The following is a 14,180-nucleotide window of genomic DNA, read 5'->3' on the forward strand; positions in this document are numbered from 1 at the left end:
ACCTCTAGCAAACAAAAAAACTTGATTTTTCTTTCAAAATCATTCATCTTCAATTTTAAAGACTCTATCAACTTCAACTCTCTAAACCAAGGAAAAATAACATTTCAAGAGAAATGGATAATATGGAATTATGGTAGAAAAATTCATGGTTTTTCATGAAAGATTAAGACAAGGTTGAAAATCATAGATTGAACATACGGTTGACAAGATTGAAGATGACAAATTTTTCAAAAAAAAAAAATCAAAATTTTTTTTTACCAGAGGTTCAAACCAAAGGAATTTAGGTCATGATCAAGAAGGGGAGGAGTCAGGATTTTATTGTAGTGGGGACAAACTATAATTAATGGTACAATGAAGAGTTTGAAAATGAATGATTTTGAAAGAAATTTAGAGATTTCTGACTAGAATTTAAAGAAAAATGATATTTAGGTCTTTTCCAATTTGTCATGAGAAAGGGCCCAGTCAAGAGGCAATGTAATATTCAAAAACTGAAAAAGAGATTAATTGAAAAACGGAGTTATCTCAAAGTTTTGTAGGGGTAATAGCTCCTGTGATCATGTTAGAAAATCATCACATTTGAAAATATTGGAGTATCGTACGTGTTTGAAAATACAAGGGTATCTCAAATATTCACCTAAACATGGAGGGATATGTTTAAATTTATCTAACTTTACTTTAATAACCTTATTTAGGAGAGTGAAATCTTAGTTAGCTAAAGTGGAACATCATTGGAACTAGGAATTTAGAATTTGAAGTTGAACTTGGAAACTTCCTTTAGTAATAATATATATAGTACTTGATATTCTAGAGAACCACCAAAATAGTAGTTCGACTTTGATTAAAGTTTCTATCTCACTTCTCAATGTGGTAACATGTTGCTTGATTGAGAGAAATTTGTGCCAATGGGCCACCTTTGGTTAATGTGTCATTTTGGATTCTTCTCCTTAGTTTGTCTCCTAGAGAGAGGGTTAGTCTATGTTACTTCCCATTCACGTAAGAGATTAATAGTCCATCATGTGGAGACCATATGAATATCAACAAATAATATTAATTTTGTAAATTCATACCAACTTTATGTAAGGTTATGCTAGAGCGCTCTAGCATATGGAGCCCTCATGAACATGAATCAATAGTTTAAATTTTATATATTCAAACCAACTTTTTGTGAGGTTAAGAATATTAGAATATATTTAAATTTTGTGAGAATATTTTTATAGGTATGAGCAATTAGTTGTGTGGTTGGATTGTTAATAAGATAATTATAGGGGAACATGAAAAATTTACTGAATTCGAGAATTATTGTAGTCGGATTATATCCTGAAAATTTTGAAATTTGAATAAGTGAATCAAAAGCTTTAGAGTTCGAAAAGTATAACCATAACATTTTCAATATTATCTTGATAAAATTATATAGATGGAATTTACAGGCTTGCCCAGCTCGTAAATAAGCTCAACTTCATGGACATTTTTTTTATATTTGGCATGGTTCAACACCAATGCATGCATTCCACCATAAAATTCGAGAAAGTTCTAACAAGTAAATTATGACAAAATATTTGAAACGGAAAATTGGTTGCCAAAAATAGGAATAAATTAACAAAGACTTGCTACTTCGCTACTACTTATAATATAGAGAGAAAAAAAATTGTTCTGAGAACAATAGAGAAAATCTTTATTAATATTATTCAATTATATTCATAATAAAAAAAAAGGGGGGGAATTTACTAAAATAACATTAACTTAAAAAGTTTATAAATAGTTAGGGGCGTTAATGGGTCAGTTTCAATTTTTGTAGATTTTGGTTTTAAAATTAGTGGAACCTGAATTGGAAACGCCAAGAATCACAAGTACCCATCGATTTCGATTCTTAATAAACTGATAAGACAAAAAAAATCTTGAGTAATAGTAATATTCTATTTTGTTTATATGCAAATAGTTTTATTATAAAATATTGTATATATATAAGCGTTCGGAAGTCCTAAAGAGGGTCAAACATTGTGCCAAACATTTTTCATTACATGGGGTAGAAGTTTCAGAATGGTCTAATTTTTTGTAAGGACGATTTTTATAGTGAGGAGATCATCCCTACTAAAAATCAGTCCATTTCGAAACTTTTTTAACCCTAGTATTGAAAAAAATGTTTGGCTCTCTGCCCCCCCCCCCCCCCCCCGACCCCCCCTTTCCCAGTTATAATTACTAAGAAAAAGTTTTGAAGACACAATACACTATAAAAGCACTAGTAGCAAAATTACAAATATTCTAATAGATATATAAGTTAATTTAAAAGAAAAAGAAAAACTAAAATTCATCTTTTTATTATTAATAAACTTATAGGAAAAATAGACATTTTAAATTAGAATAGATACTTCTATGAAACTTTTTATGTCATATCTATTAACTTTAAAACACATGAAAATCTTCAACCATTTATAATATGGAAAAAAGGTAAAACAAATCGTTTCTAGGTATTCACGAGTACCCATAAGGTAGAATCTATCGGTTTCGGTTCCTATTCGATCTAGTTCCTTTCATACCCAATTCTAATCAGGTATTGAAGATAAGTTTTTGGACTCACGGGTTTTTGATTCCAACACCAGTTTGGTTCTGATTAAATGGGTACCCATTAATACCCCTATAAGTAGTAAAACAATAATAATAATAATTAATTAATTAAAATTTTACCAAAATTAAAATACAACAAAGGTACTCTATTGACGAGAAGTTCATAGCATTATTAATTCCATAGACCTAGGATGTATTTTCAAGATAATTTAAGAGGTCCAAATTCCATGTATTGTCAATGGACAACATACAATCGGACAAAAAACACAAGCATGATTGATCCTATGGCTACAATTGTAAGATATCATCGATAAAAAATAAGTGTGTACCCAATATGCCCTAAAAAAAATTATTTTTTACCCAAAATATCCTTAGATTCCATTTTTAAAGTGTATTTATTGCATTTTAACGTATGCCCTTAGTGCACACGTAAACAAGAGAGCTACTATTACCACACCAATTCTTATATAAATCACCAAAGAATTGGACACGGTTGGTGTCGCAATAGCAACCCTCGTTTAAAAAATAATGCACATGATATCCATTGTGGGGTATAACTTCCCATAGATGCCGCCAAGATGGAGAGATCTGACGGCTAATAATCACGCACAGCAGAGGTCAATCTGTATTAAATATTTTATTAAATTATATTAAAGACAATCTCTTTCAAGCACCGGCATGAGCGGCCTTCCCTGTTTTCTTGCCTAACAAAGCGCAGACAGACCGCGTGAGCAGTCGGTGCTTACGTGTCAATTTCCATGCCACGTCATATCCTCTATAGAACGAGAGATACTGACGTACACGTGGATTGGCCGCTCAAGGAACCAAATAACGACAAATTTAACGTCAACTAACAGTGGTGGGGACAGACCATACTGATTTCTTGGACGGAAATTTCAACGTCGTCTGTCAGCCGTCAAAATTTACTTTGACCGTCTCGTGTGATTCGTTGTAGCAAATGCCACAACCGCTCTCACCTGCCCATAATGCATCCCATACTACCGAGAGTTAGATTGCAATCTGACTCCTTACACATGGTCCACTCCTTGGTGTATTTCATGGATAATTGGACTTTTCTAGTAGACACTCACCCACTCAGTCTATCCACTCAAATTCAATCCTGTTGGGCCCACATTGAAATCCATACACAATTCAGTTTGATTTGGTGATTTCTGGCCATTTAAATCCAATGCTTATAAATCACCAATCAAAGTAGTTTCTGATGTCTGATTATTATCAGGTGAGATCTAAGCTGACACGTATTGAACAAAGGAATCGAGAATCGGATTGCAAACCAACTCCGGGGAGTATTATACCACTAATGCCATAGTTTTAAAACTCATCGAGTCGACTCAAAAATTGGTTGACTTGACTTGATTGAATATTTTGGATTTCAGCTGAGTCAAAACCCAAACCCTAAGGAGCCAATACACTGAGTTAACTCATAAAATCATTAATTTGGATGAGTCACCTAGGAAATGTACCGAGCCAAATTAGAAACTTGAGAGTTATTTTCTTGATTAGTGATAATCCAACTTGAAAATTTTCAATCCATCTATACTCGATCGACGTGGCAAGTGCACAGAACTATAGATCTTTTCCTTGTGTATCCTAAAAAGAAAGATCTATGGTCATGTGCACTTGTCACATCGACCAAGTGCATATCAAGTGAAAATTTTCGAGTTAGAATAACACAACTCTATTTTCAATAAACAAATTTTTTTAAATTTGACTCGGCTCGTTGGACATTCGACTCAAGTCGATTCTAAAACTCTGGACAAGACTCTGATACATTACAATGACACATGTCCCTTTCTACTTGGTTGTGTGAGTTCAATTCTTCCCTACTCCTGCTATGCCACGTGGATCTGCACAGCTGCAATGTGTGTATTTAAAGAAGCACTTGCCATACTATCAACCCACTCAGAAAGCCATAAACATTCTAAAATCTTGGAGAGAGAAAGAAACAGAGAAACTCACCTTTTGTTTCTTACATAAGAGTTATTCCAAATCTGTTCAGATATCTCATTCTTCTCTCTTATTTCTTTCTCTTTACTTCTCAATCTTCTTAAAATGAAGCCTGTTTCACTATTCTCCCTTGTTTTCTTGGTCCTCCTAGTTGATGTTCAAGGTATGTAATTTATCATTAAAATTTACTTCTAAATACATCAAAATAGTCTTATTTGTAACAATATATCTGATTGATTCTTGTTTTTCTTTATTAAGGAATTCGCTTGGAACAAGGGTTTTTTTCAGTTGTTCTTAAGAGAATACATGTGGGTATTGAATTTCCTTGTTTTTTTGGTTAATTTTAAGATAATTTTCATCTTTTTGAAATGGGTTTTGTTTATTTATTTATTTATTTTTGAATTTAATGGTGAAAATTTTTCTTTGAATGCAGGAGGTGGAGAATAGATTGATTGAAGTTGAAGCAAGTGTTAGTGGTGGTGTATTTGGAGATGTGGTTCTTTGTAGAGATGGGCAATGTTCAGGTACACCATGAAGAGAAAATTATCTAACACCATAAACTACTAGGGTTTCATGAAAATTACTTAGTACATGGGGCCAAGGTTTATCGTTCGAGAGAAAAATCAAGATGATCTCGACCGATACATTAATCTAAAACATGAATAATGTTTCGAGGTCAATGTTTCGTTTTCGATCGTCTCCAAAGTACTTCGAAATGAAACTAGAAATTGTCCCTGAGACTCATAAACTTAAGCTCCAAAATATATGAATATTTCAGAGTCGATGTTTCGTTCCAATCTCGGCCAAATCAATATTAAAGTTTCACCAAAATATTTAGAATTGAAACTTGAAACTAGGCCTGACTCACAAACCTGAGTCTCAAAAGACACAAAACTACAAACCCATGACCATGTATTCTACAAAGCAATATTTTCTCTATCTCACATTTATTATCATATCATCTCTGAAATTTATAATATGGACCACAAACCATTGAAACCAACACCCACAAAAATCAAATACAAAACATGCTTTTTGGCTTTAAAACAATGTTTCTCACAAGTACTCTTTTTTATTGGTGCAGGAAGGAATAGAAAACTTATGAGCAACTCACCCTCTTCAACTACTACTACTACAAAGGTTGGTGTTTGATTAGTAATACTTTTAAAAAAAAAGAACCCTAAGTTTCTATCAATAAACACACCCTTTTCTTCATTATTCCTTATGATTTTATGCTCAAATTTACAGACTAGAACCAACATCGAGCCGACTTCTAGCATTGAAGGATTTGACAAGAACAAAGAGCGACTCTCTGTCAAATCATCCCCCGTTTCCGAGCACCGGGAAGGCGTTACCGAGCACTATCCAGACATTGTAGACATAGCAGGGATGGACTATTCGCCTGCAAAGAGAAAACCTCCAATTCACAACTAAATGTTGGCAACAACTATACAAGAAAAGACTTAGAAAGGAAAGAAGAAAAGAGTATAGACAAGTTGGACAACATTACAGAAATGCTCCAGTTTTTTAGGGTTAGGGTTTTTTTTTTGTACATAGAATATTTTAATATTCTTATATTACTTTAGATGATGATTGAGTACTTGATGATCACTTGGAAAGTTCACTAGGGTTTGTAATCTTTATTATCTTATCTATTATGAGATCCAGCAAAACAACATGAGTTCAATGCTTTAAATGTGTGTTTTGAAAGCTTACCTGAAATGTCTGTTGAGGGAGAGATAAATTAACAACTCTATTATTTCATTTGTTTTATTTATGATTGGATGAGAGAACTGTAAGTGATCATGAAGAAGTAGGTTGATAATAAGGGAGACCTAAAATCTTAAGGCCTCCTTCTTATATTCAACATCTATAATCTATAAGTATTAGAGTGATACATGGGAAGTACATGTAGCAAATTAAATGTAACATGTGAAAGATTGCCAAAAATACAAAATGATGATGAAGATGGATGACCGTAATCATTTGATCTGTCTGAAAAAAAAATTCATCATCATCAAAACCTAGTTAATCCCAAATATTTGGGATCGTCAAATAAAATTAATTACAATAATATCAAAAGTATCATTGGCTTAGATCAATTTTATTGGGCTTGTAGTTCTACACAAACTTTTTTTTTATAACTCATCAAGCAATGAAATTAAATATGTTGTTTAGGGGACAACCAACCATTCTTATTTTTTTTAGTGATGGCAATCCTTTTCCATTTCCTTTCTTCTTCATAAGAACTCTTCAATTAGGGTTTCTATTGAGTAAGAAAAGCTCTTCAAACTCTAAAGGTAGTAGTTATGAGAATGAGATAGAGTACTTGCTCTCGATCCATGAAGTAGAATAGAATACCCATATGTTTTCTCGGATTACATACACAAATTGGAATCATTTATTGTATGATACAAAATTAACTTAACCATAACATAACTACCCCGACAAAATCTTTTTCAAATTAAAAATGACCTTTCAGGCAAAATGCCTAGTCGGGAATATAATAAGTCAATTCGTAATCTTTAACACCAGCTTTGAATCCAACACTCTTACTTATTGTGCTATGCTTATTAAGGTTTAGGACTTGTCGACTCAGCAAAAGTGTATCCCAATTGTTAAGTTACAAAATTGAATGGCGGGGATAAATGCCAATGTAGCTATATTATAAAATAAAAATAAATTGAGAGTCGTGCTGGAATGACCTCAAGATTGACCTCAAGTCACACTTTGCTAACATGGAAGTTCACATAAAACCATATATATGCTTTTCACTAGTACCTGATAAAAAGCATTTATGGTTCCATACACACCTCCACGTCAGCAAAGTGTGAATTGAGGTCAATCTTGAGGTCACTCCAGCAATATTCATAAAATAATAGGTGAATCACACATTGAATGTTTTGTAATGCTTATAGACCATAGTTATGGTCTATTAACGGTCCTACATATCATCTTATCTTAAATGAATTGGAGTCTGGAAGACCTTAGTTCAATATAGTAGGTTTGTTGCATTATATGATCAACCCTTATATGTTTTTGTGTATCCCGGCAATACTTACTTTGGGATTTGTGGGTGGGCCCACCATGTTGATACTATTGATTGCACGGATTGAGTGGTCGCTATTGGGTGTGGGCTCACATGTTCTCTGTTGGGTCACACGTGCCTTGGTCTGCCTAGTTGAAGTTGCTCCATAGAGGGGGTGATGATGTTACTACACCATATGGAATAGGACCCAGTGGACCATAACATCCAAAGCGTCGTGATCATCGATCGACAAGATGCCTAGTTGCTACTGTACATGTACATGCTCCACATTGGAACATGCATGCATGTACAATCCAATAAATATGTACACTTCTTAGAGCTGTAAATGGGTCTAGTTGACACGAAAACCTAATCCGATGACATCGGGTCGGGTTGGAGTATAAATTACGTTCGATTAGGTCTGGTATAAATTAGATCGACCTAATGGTGGGTCACCTATTTTTGGTGGAAACAAGACTTGAACCCGTAATCTCGAAGTTGCATTGCAATATGTCAACCAACTAAGCTATAGGGCCAAGCTAATTTTGGGTAACTTTGATCCAATTAATGCAAAATGTTGCTAGAGTTGTTAATGGATCATATCAGATCCGGATCAAGACCTGAAATTTGAGCCACTCCAATTTTTGGTACCTTTGGATTTGGGTTCCAATAAGGATCCGATTTGAAACCTATCGAGTTGGTGCTAGATCAATAATGTACCGATCTGATTGTGCCTATTTAATTAAAAATGTGAGAAAATATGTACATTAAATTACATATTTTGATTAAAAATATGAAGATTATTTCTATTATGTGCCCATCTTTGCTGGGAAGTAGGGCCTGAACTCTATAAGGGCTAGATCTCATGTGCAACATTGACTCTATTATGTGCCCATCTTTGCTGGGAATTAGGGCCTGAATAAGGGCTATGTCACATGTGCTACATTGACTTAAGAATAATGAACAACAAACGACGCATGAAATATGTGACTGACAAACATTCACTTTCTTCCACACAATGGGTCATGAATGGTTACAATCCTCATTTATATAGAACTGACTTATCAGCATTTTGGAGGGACATATTTAATGTCTAGGGTTTTTGGATTGTCATTCAATGGGTAATTTTCGTTTCTATAACTTTGACTTCTACAATTGTAGTACAATTTGATGCCACTAGGCCTGTTGGAACAACTCCAACGATAATAGTCATAATTGCTGGAAATTTTATTGTAGAGAGTAATTAAGCCTAGTCAAGGGATTTTGACTCCAATGGTACTGGTCAAAATTGCTCTGCCGAAATATTATTATTATTATTATTTTAGCTCTCCACAAAATTTAATGACAATTGCCGTAGTATATAAATATAGGTCCCATTCGTCACCGAACAATTTGCCCAACATGTTTTGTCCTACATGTTTTGTCCTACATGGGTTAAAAGTTTTGGGATAAGCTGATTTTTGATGACGATGATCTCTATGGTGAGGAGATCATCCTCACAAAAAATTAGCTCATTCCAAAACTTCTAACCCCATCACAAATGATTTACAAAAAATGGACGGTCCGCGATTTTTCAACTTGTAAATGTGGGGTTAGAAATTTTGGAATGGGCTAATGTTTGGTGAGGACCATAGAGATCATCCTCACAGTCCTCACCAAAAATCAGTCCATTCCAAAACTTCTAATCCATGTAGGACAAAACATGTTGGGCAAATGGTTGGGTGTTGAACATTTCCCATATATATATATATATATAGGGGACGGTTCAAGGGACGTCTTCAAAACCAGATAAGAAACCTATGTATAAGAAACGTTCGATTTTGCCGAAACAACGGTTGAGATGCACTCAAACGTCTCTTCAAAATCAGAAATAAAGTTTTAAGATTTTATAAAAAACTCCCTCATTTCTTTTTCCTTTTTTTTCAATTCACTCTCTATTACAAACGAATTTCTCAAAGAAATTCTCTCGTTTTGCTCTAGACAGAAAACACCCTTCGACAAAAGGAAAACCAGTGTTTTCGTCTCCATCGATCGAAAACGAACTTGTTCTCTCTCTCTCTCTCTCTCTCATCTCGATAGAAAACCCAACCCAGCTCGACTTGTTGTAACAACCACTGTATGGTTTCTCCATCAGATTTGTGACCCAATTCTCTTGTTAATTGGAAAATCCTTGCTGCACATAAAGCAGGCATCCTTATTCTTCTCCCTCTCCCATCCACCTTTGTGTGTCTATCTTTGTATGAGCTTCTCTTGGGTGCTAATTGTTTCTTACCCTCATCTTTGTTAGCAACAACAATCCGAAAATCCTTGATTTCTGCTGTTTTGTTCTCACCCATATCTGATTGTGGTAGACTCAAGAACTTAGGTACCTCTTGTGGTTGCTTTGAGTTCTTGGGATCCATGAAAAACAGAGATGACTGACTACTTTGACTGAAGAAGGTGACCTTGAAAAGACCTAGACTTTCATGGGGTTTCACTGTTTTTAGTAAGGAATGAATTTGTTTTTGTTCAAAAGACCAAAGAAAAATTGAAAAAGGGTTTTAATTGTCTGCGTGTCTTCTTTACTGTTTATCTTGTGGGTTCTATTTCTCACACTCTCTCTCTCTCTCTTGAAGGGTTGGGAAGGGTGTTTTTTTTCTGTCGAGTTTCTATTCGTTTAATAAAACAGAGAGTTGTTTAAAAAAAAAAAAAAAAGAAACGAGGGAGTTTTTTTTAAAACTCTAAAACTCATTTTCTAATATGGGAATGACGTCAGAACGCGTCTCAGTCGTCTATTGACGTAAATCCAACGTCTAAGAAACATTGTTTTCTCATTCGGTTTTCGACACGTCCGTCGAACCGTCCCCATATATATATATATATTCTTTTGCCTCTCCCAATCTCTCTCTACAAAATTTTTTAAAGTAAAAAAGTTAGAGTCAGAGTGCGTTGGAGTACTTCTTGAGGCTTTGGCTCTGCAAAAAAGTAGTTAAGAGAGGATGCCTATTGCGAGCCTGAGTACATTGGAGTTGCTCTTACAAAACTTTGATGATGATGAAAATATACTGTGACGCAAAATTAGTTGTCATTTTATCAATTATTGTTAGTTTTTTCTCATTTAAGATAATGCTGAGGATTGGTGGTGACTCATGAAAAAATACGAAATCCCGATTATTAAAATTAAAAATCCTACCTAGGGATGCATGTATTCTTGGGATTCGTATTATATCCTAACCATTTTAGCGTGTTAACTATGGGGATTTCATGTTTTTTCATGAGTCTATGTATCTCAACCTTTTAAGATACTCGTTATTAATATCCATATGTTGTTTTGAGGGCATTTCTATTAATTTTTTAGATAAAATATACACCATGTTAAATTGTTGGACAATAGTACATATCTTAGGAGATTGTGCTGAAGTAACATTGAAATTGACATCATTTCATACATTGGTGTGCACAGAACCGTATATACTTCTCATTCATTTCTCGACAAAAAAACATCTATGATTCTGTACATATATCCAAGTCAACAATGTGTGAAATGATGTCAATTTCAATGTTATTTTAAACATTTTCCATTTTAGGATTGTGTATGCGCTAGATATAAGTTTGATATATTCCTTGAAAGTTGAAATAATTATAATTGAGTAAAAGATTGGACATCTCATGATTCATATAGTTGATATTGTAATTTGTCATCAAATAACGCAAATCTTTGTGTGAGATCCACTTTAACCTCTTTTTTTTATTTTTTTTCTTTACCCCTCAAATTTATTTTCACTCCTCTAGTTTTATTATATTTTCTCTTTTATCATTTTTAACCTATTTTATTATTTTACCCTTTTAACTTCAAAATTCTTTAACAACATCCTTCAAACTTTATTTTATTTTTTTCACTTTATGCTCTTAACCTTCCTATCAAGTTATAGTTTTGTGAGATCCGTTTTATTTCTTTTACACTTTACCCCTTATAATTTTACTATATTTCATCTTTTATCCATTTAACTCATTTTATTATTTTTTCTTTTACACTTTTAATCTTAATTTTTTTTCCCAATAATATTTTAAATCAATTAGACTTGACCCAAACCCACTAATTTTGGTTTGTTTTCAAATTTGGTTCGTTGGTCATGTTAAAATTACCATTACCTATTCCAATGTTATTTTTTCCACTTTTCCCCCCCTTAACCCAAGAGAGGATGCCTATGTTGTTGGCACTCTCCATATGTTTTTAATTATGTTATTATATATATCGGGAATCATTTATCATCAATAGCCTTCAAACTAACTAAATGAGGACTTTGTTCATGTTCTCTCTAAGTAAAAAACCTAGGCATCTTCTATCCATAAGCTTTATCATCATTTGTCTAAGCATAAAGTTTATGGTGAAAATTAAATTCCTTTGCAAAAAATCATATAAGTTATCAATTATCTGATATTTTTTTTAATATAATTTATCTTAATCTTTGATCGTTATTTTCAACAATTTCATGGTGTAAACTATAAATTTGACTGTTAGATAGTAGTGCAAAAGTTGGTGTGGCAACATAATCTCTCTATTTTTTTAGATTAATCTTTTTTATAATTAAAACTTTTTGGACATCGTACTCTCGTAGTTCTTTACTTCTTTATGTATGGCTTTTCTTGTATATCTTTCATTATTATTTTTAATGGGTCAGGATCGAGAGGCATATGAAAAAACAATGAAATATTAATAAAATTTCAAAATATGTGTTAGAAGTTTTGGATTGAGCTGATTTTTTGTGAGAATGATCTCTATGATGGGAAGATCATCCGAAAAAAAAAAATCAGTCAAATCTGAAACTTCTAACCCCATTAAAAGTGATTTAGAATGTGGACCGTTGATTTTTTTTTTCAATTTTTGTCAATAATTTGTAAATCACTTTTGATGGTAGAAATTTCAGATTGAGCTGATTTTTTGTGAGGATGATCTTCGCATCATAGTGACCATCCTCGCAAAAAATCAGCTCAATCCAAAACCTCTAACCCATATTTTGAAAAACCATTGTTTTTACATATGTCCTTCAACCGCCCCCATTTTTAATATATATAGTTACTTCATCCCTATCATTGTATTCTAATTCTAAACATTTATTTTTTAACATCAATGGAGATAACTTCTTTTTTTTTTTTTTTAACATGGGATGCCCATTGGTGGAGGACTAGGACCCGGTCCATCAGGCAGTCCATATGATAGGCCCAACCCAGATTTCCCAGCCATACCCGACAGGATTAATCCATAATCACATGTACCGAACCACATAATACATGTGGCATTTTAATCAAGAAATGGTCTTTAGTTTCGAACTCACAACTTAATGGTATCCCCATTATTATCTGCAAGTCTCGTTGGAGAGACTTGCCGACATTAATTGAGAATATTGATGCATATCTTGCATCATTGGATCGGAACTTGAGTCATGATGGTTATAACTCGAGTCCAACTTTGAAGCGGGCAGCCTGCTTCAAAATCTGAAGGAACCCTCTTCGTTACAAGACATGTGGCATTTTGAATTTGTTTCACATCCTACATTTCTGCCAAAATTTTGAAACACCTCTTTGGAAATGCCACGTGTAATCCAATGAAGAGGGTTTCTTCAAAATTTTGAAGAAAGTTTTTTCCTCATAACTCTCACTTATCATTCTTTTGTATGGTTCGGATCTTCATATAATAATATCTAATCAATGGTTGAGATGAAGACTTCATTAATCTTCTTTCTCTCTAGATCCCATTTTTCTATGTGAACATGAACAAAATGATCATTCTTACTTATACGCAACGTGAGTCTTAACTAGGGGTGTCAATGTGTTGGCTCAAGATCAGTTATAAGGTATCTAAAAGGAGCCATTATATGTTTTTGATTTTGATTCTTATCAGTTCCGATTCTAAAATAAGTGGAAGTGGAATCGGAATCACTAAGAACCTTGGGTCCCTGTCAATTACGACTCCAAAGAATCGAACGAGAAAAAGATACCTCGAGTGATAGTAGAATTTCATCTTCTTTACATGCAATTCTTTTTTTTAATCACAAGATACAAGAAAATGCCTTCTACAAATCAGTATAAAATTTTATTTTGCATGATATTTATTAGTTAAAAATGTACGAAATCCTAAAATAGTATACAAAGAAATGTAAAAAATAATTCATTTTGGTTACCTGCACCACTATGTGAAAACTAGAAAATTCGACGGGCCAAGGCCATGGATTTTAGAAATCAAATACAGTCCAAGGCCGTCGAAATTCTTGATGTTTCCCCCATCCTCCATTAATTTGGCAGTTTCGACCCATCAACAAAAGAAATTCGATCCCTTGGTCCGTCAAATTTTATGAAATTCGACGTTCTTAGACATTTGAATATGGGCTTTTTTGCCATTGTGCTGACGGATAGAATAAAAATGATTGGGCCTACTTACCTATCCTTTTTCATATGAGCAAGACAGTCCGCCGACGGTCTTAAACCACAAAATCTACCCAGAGCATCTAATTACACGGGCTTAACCGATGCCTTGAAAGTGAATTGGGACTATTAATCTACTCTTTCCATCTAAACCAAGTAGGGAGGAGACCAGGGTAGCTCAAGAGTGGGGAGAGGATGGGCTGTCGATGATCTGAAACCT

General features: G+C 33.7%; 1 protein-coding gene across 1 annotated transcript; it reads left to right on the forward strand.

Moving 5' to 3' along the window:
* The first annotated feature begins 4,496 nt into the window (after nt 1–4,496).
* LOC147392660 (uncharacterized) lies at nt 4,497–6,226 on the forward strand. Its single transcript, XM_086456380.1, has 5 exons — nt 4,497–4,693; nt 4,789–4,838; nt 4,964–5,054; nt 5,615–5,670; nt 5,779–6,226. Exons 1-5 carry the CDS (start codon nt 4,636–4,638, stop codon nt 5,962–5,964), a joined length of 441 nt encoding a protein of 146 aa, XP_086312506.1. The 5' UTR covers nt 4,497–4,635; the 3' UTR covers nt 5,965–6,226.
* The last annotated feature ends 7,954 nt before the right edge of the window (nt 6,227–14,180 follow it).

The sequence above is a fragment of the Akebia trifoliata genome, chromosome 10 (genome assembly GCF_017979445.1).
Source record: "Akebia trifoliata isolate Shusen 1 chromosome 10, ASM1797944v1, whole genome shotgun sequence".
Classification (NCBI taxonomy): Eukaryota; Viridiplantae; Streptophyta; class Magnoliopsida; order Ranunculales; family Lardizabalaceae; genus Akebia; species Akebia trifoliata.

Bases quoted from the DNA above. Each gene is read 5' to 3' on its own strand.
- LOC147392660 (XM_086456380.1), top strand. From the start codon at position 4,636: ATGAAGCCTGTTTCACTATTCTCCCTTGTTTTCTTGGTCCTCCTAGTT. The intron at 4,694-4,788 runs GTATGTAATTTA...TTCTTTATTAAG, and splicing joins CCTCCTAGTTGATGTTCAAG to GAATTCGCTTGGAACAAGGG. The intron at 5,055-5,614 runs GTACACCATGAA...TTATTGGTGCAG, and splicing joins TAGAGATGGGCAATGTTCAG to GAAGGAATAGAAAACTTATG.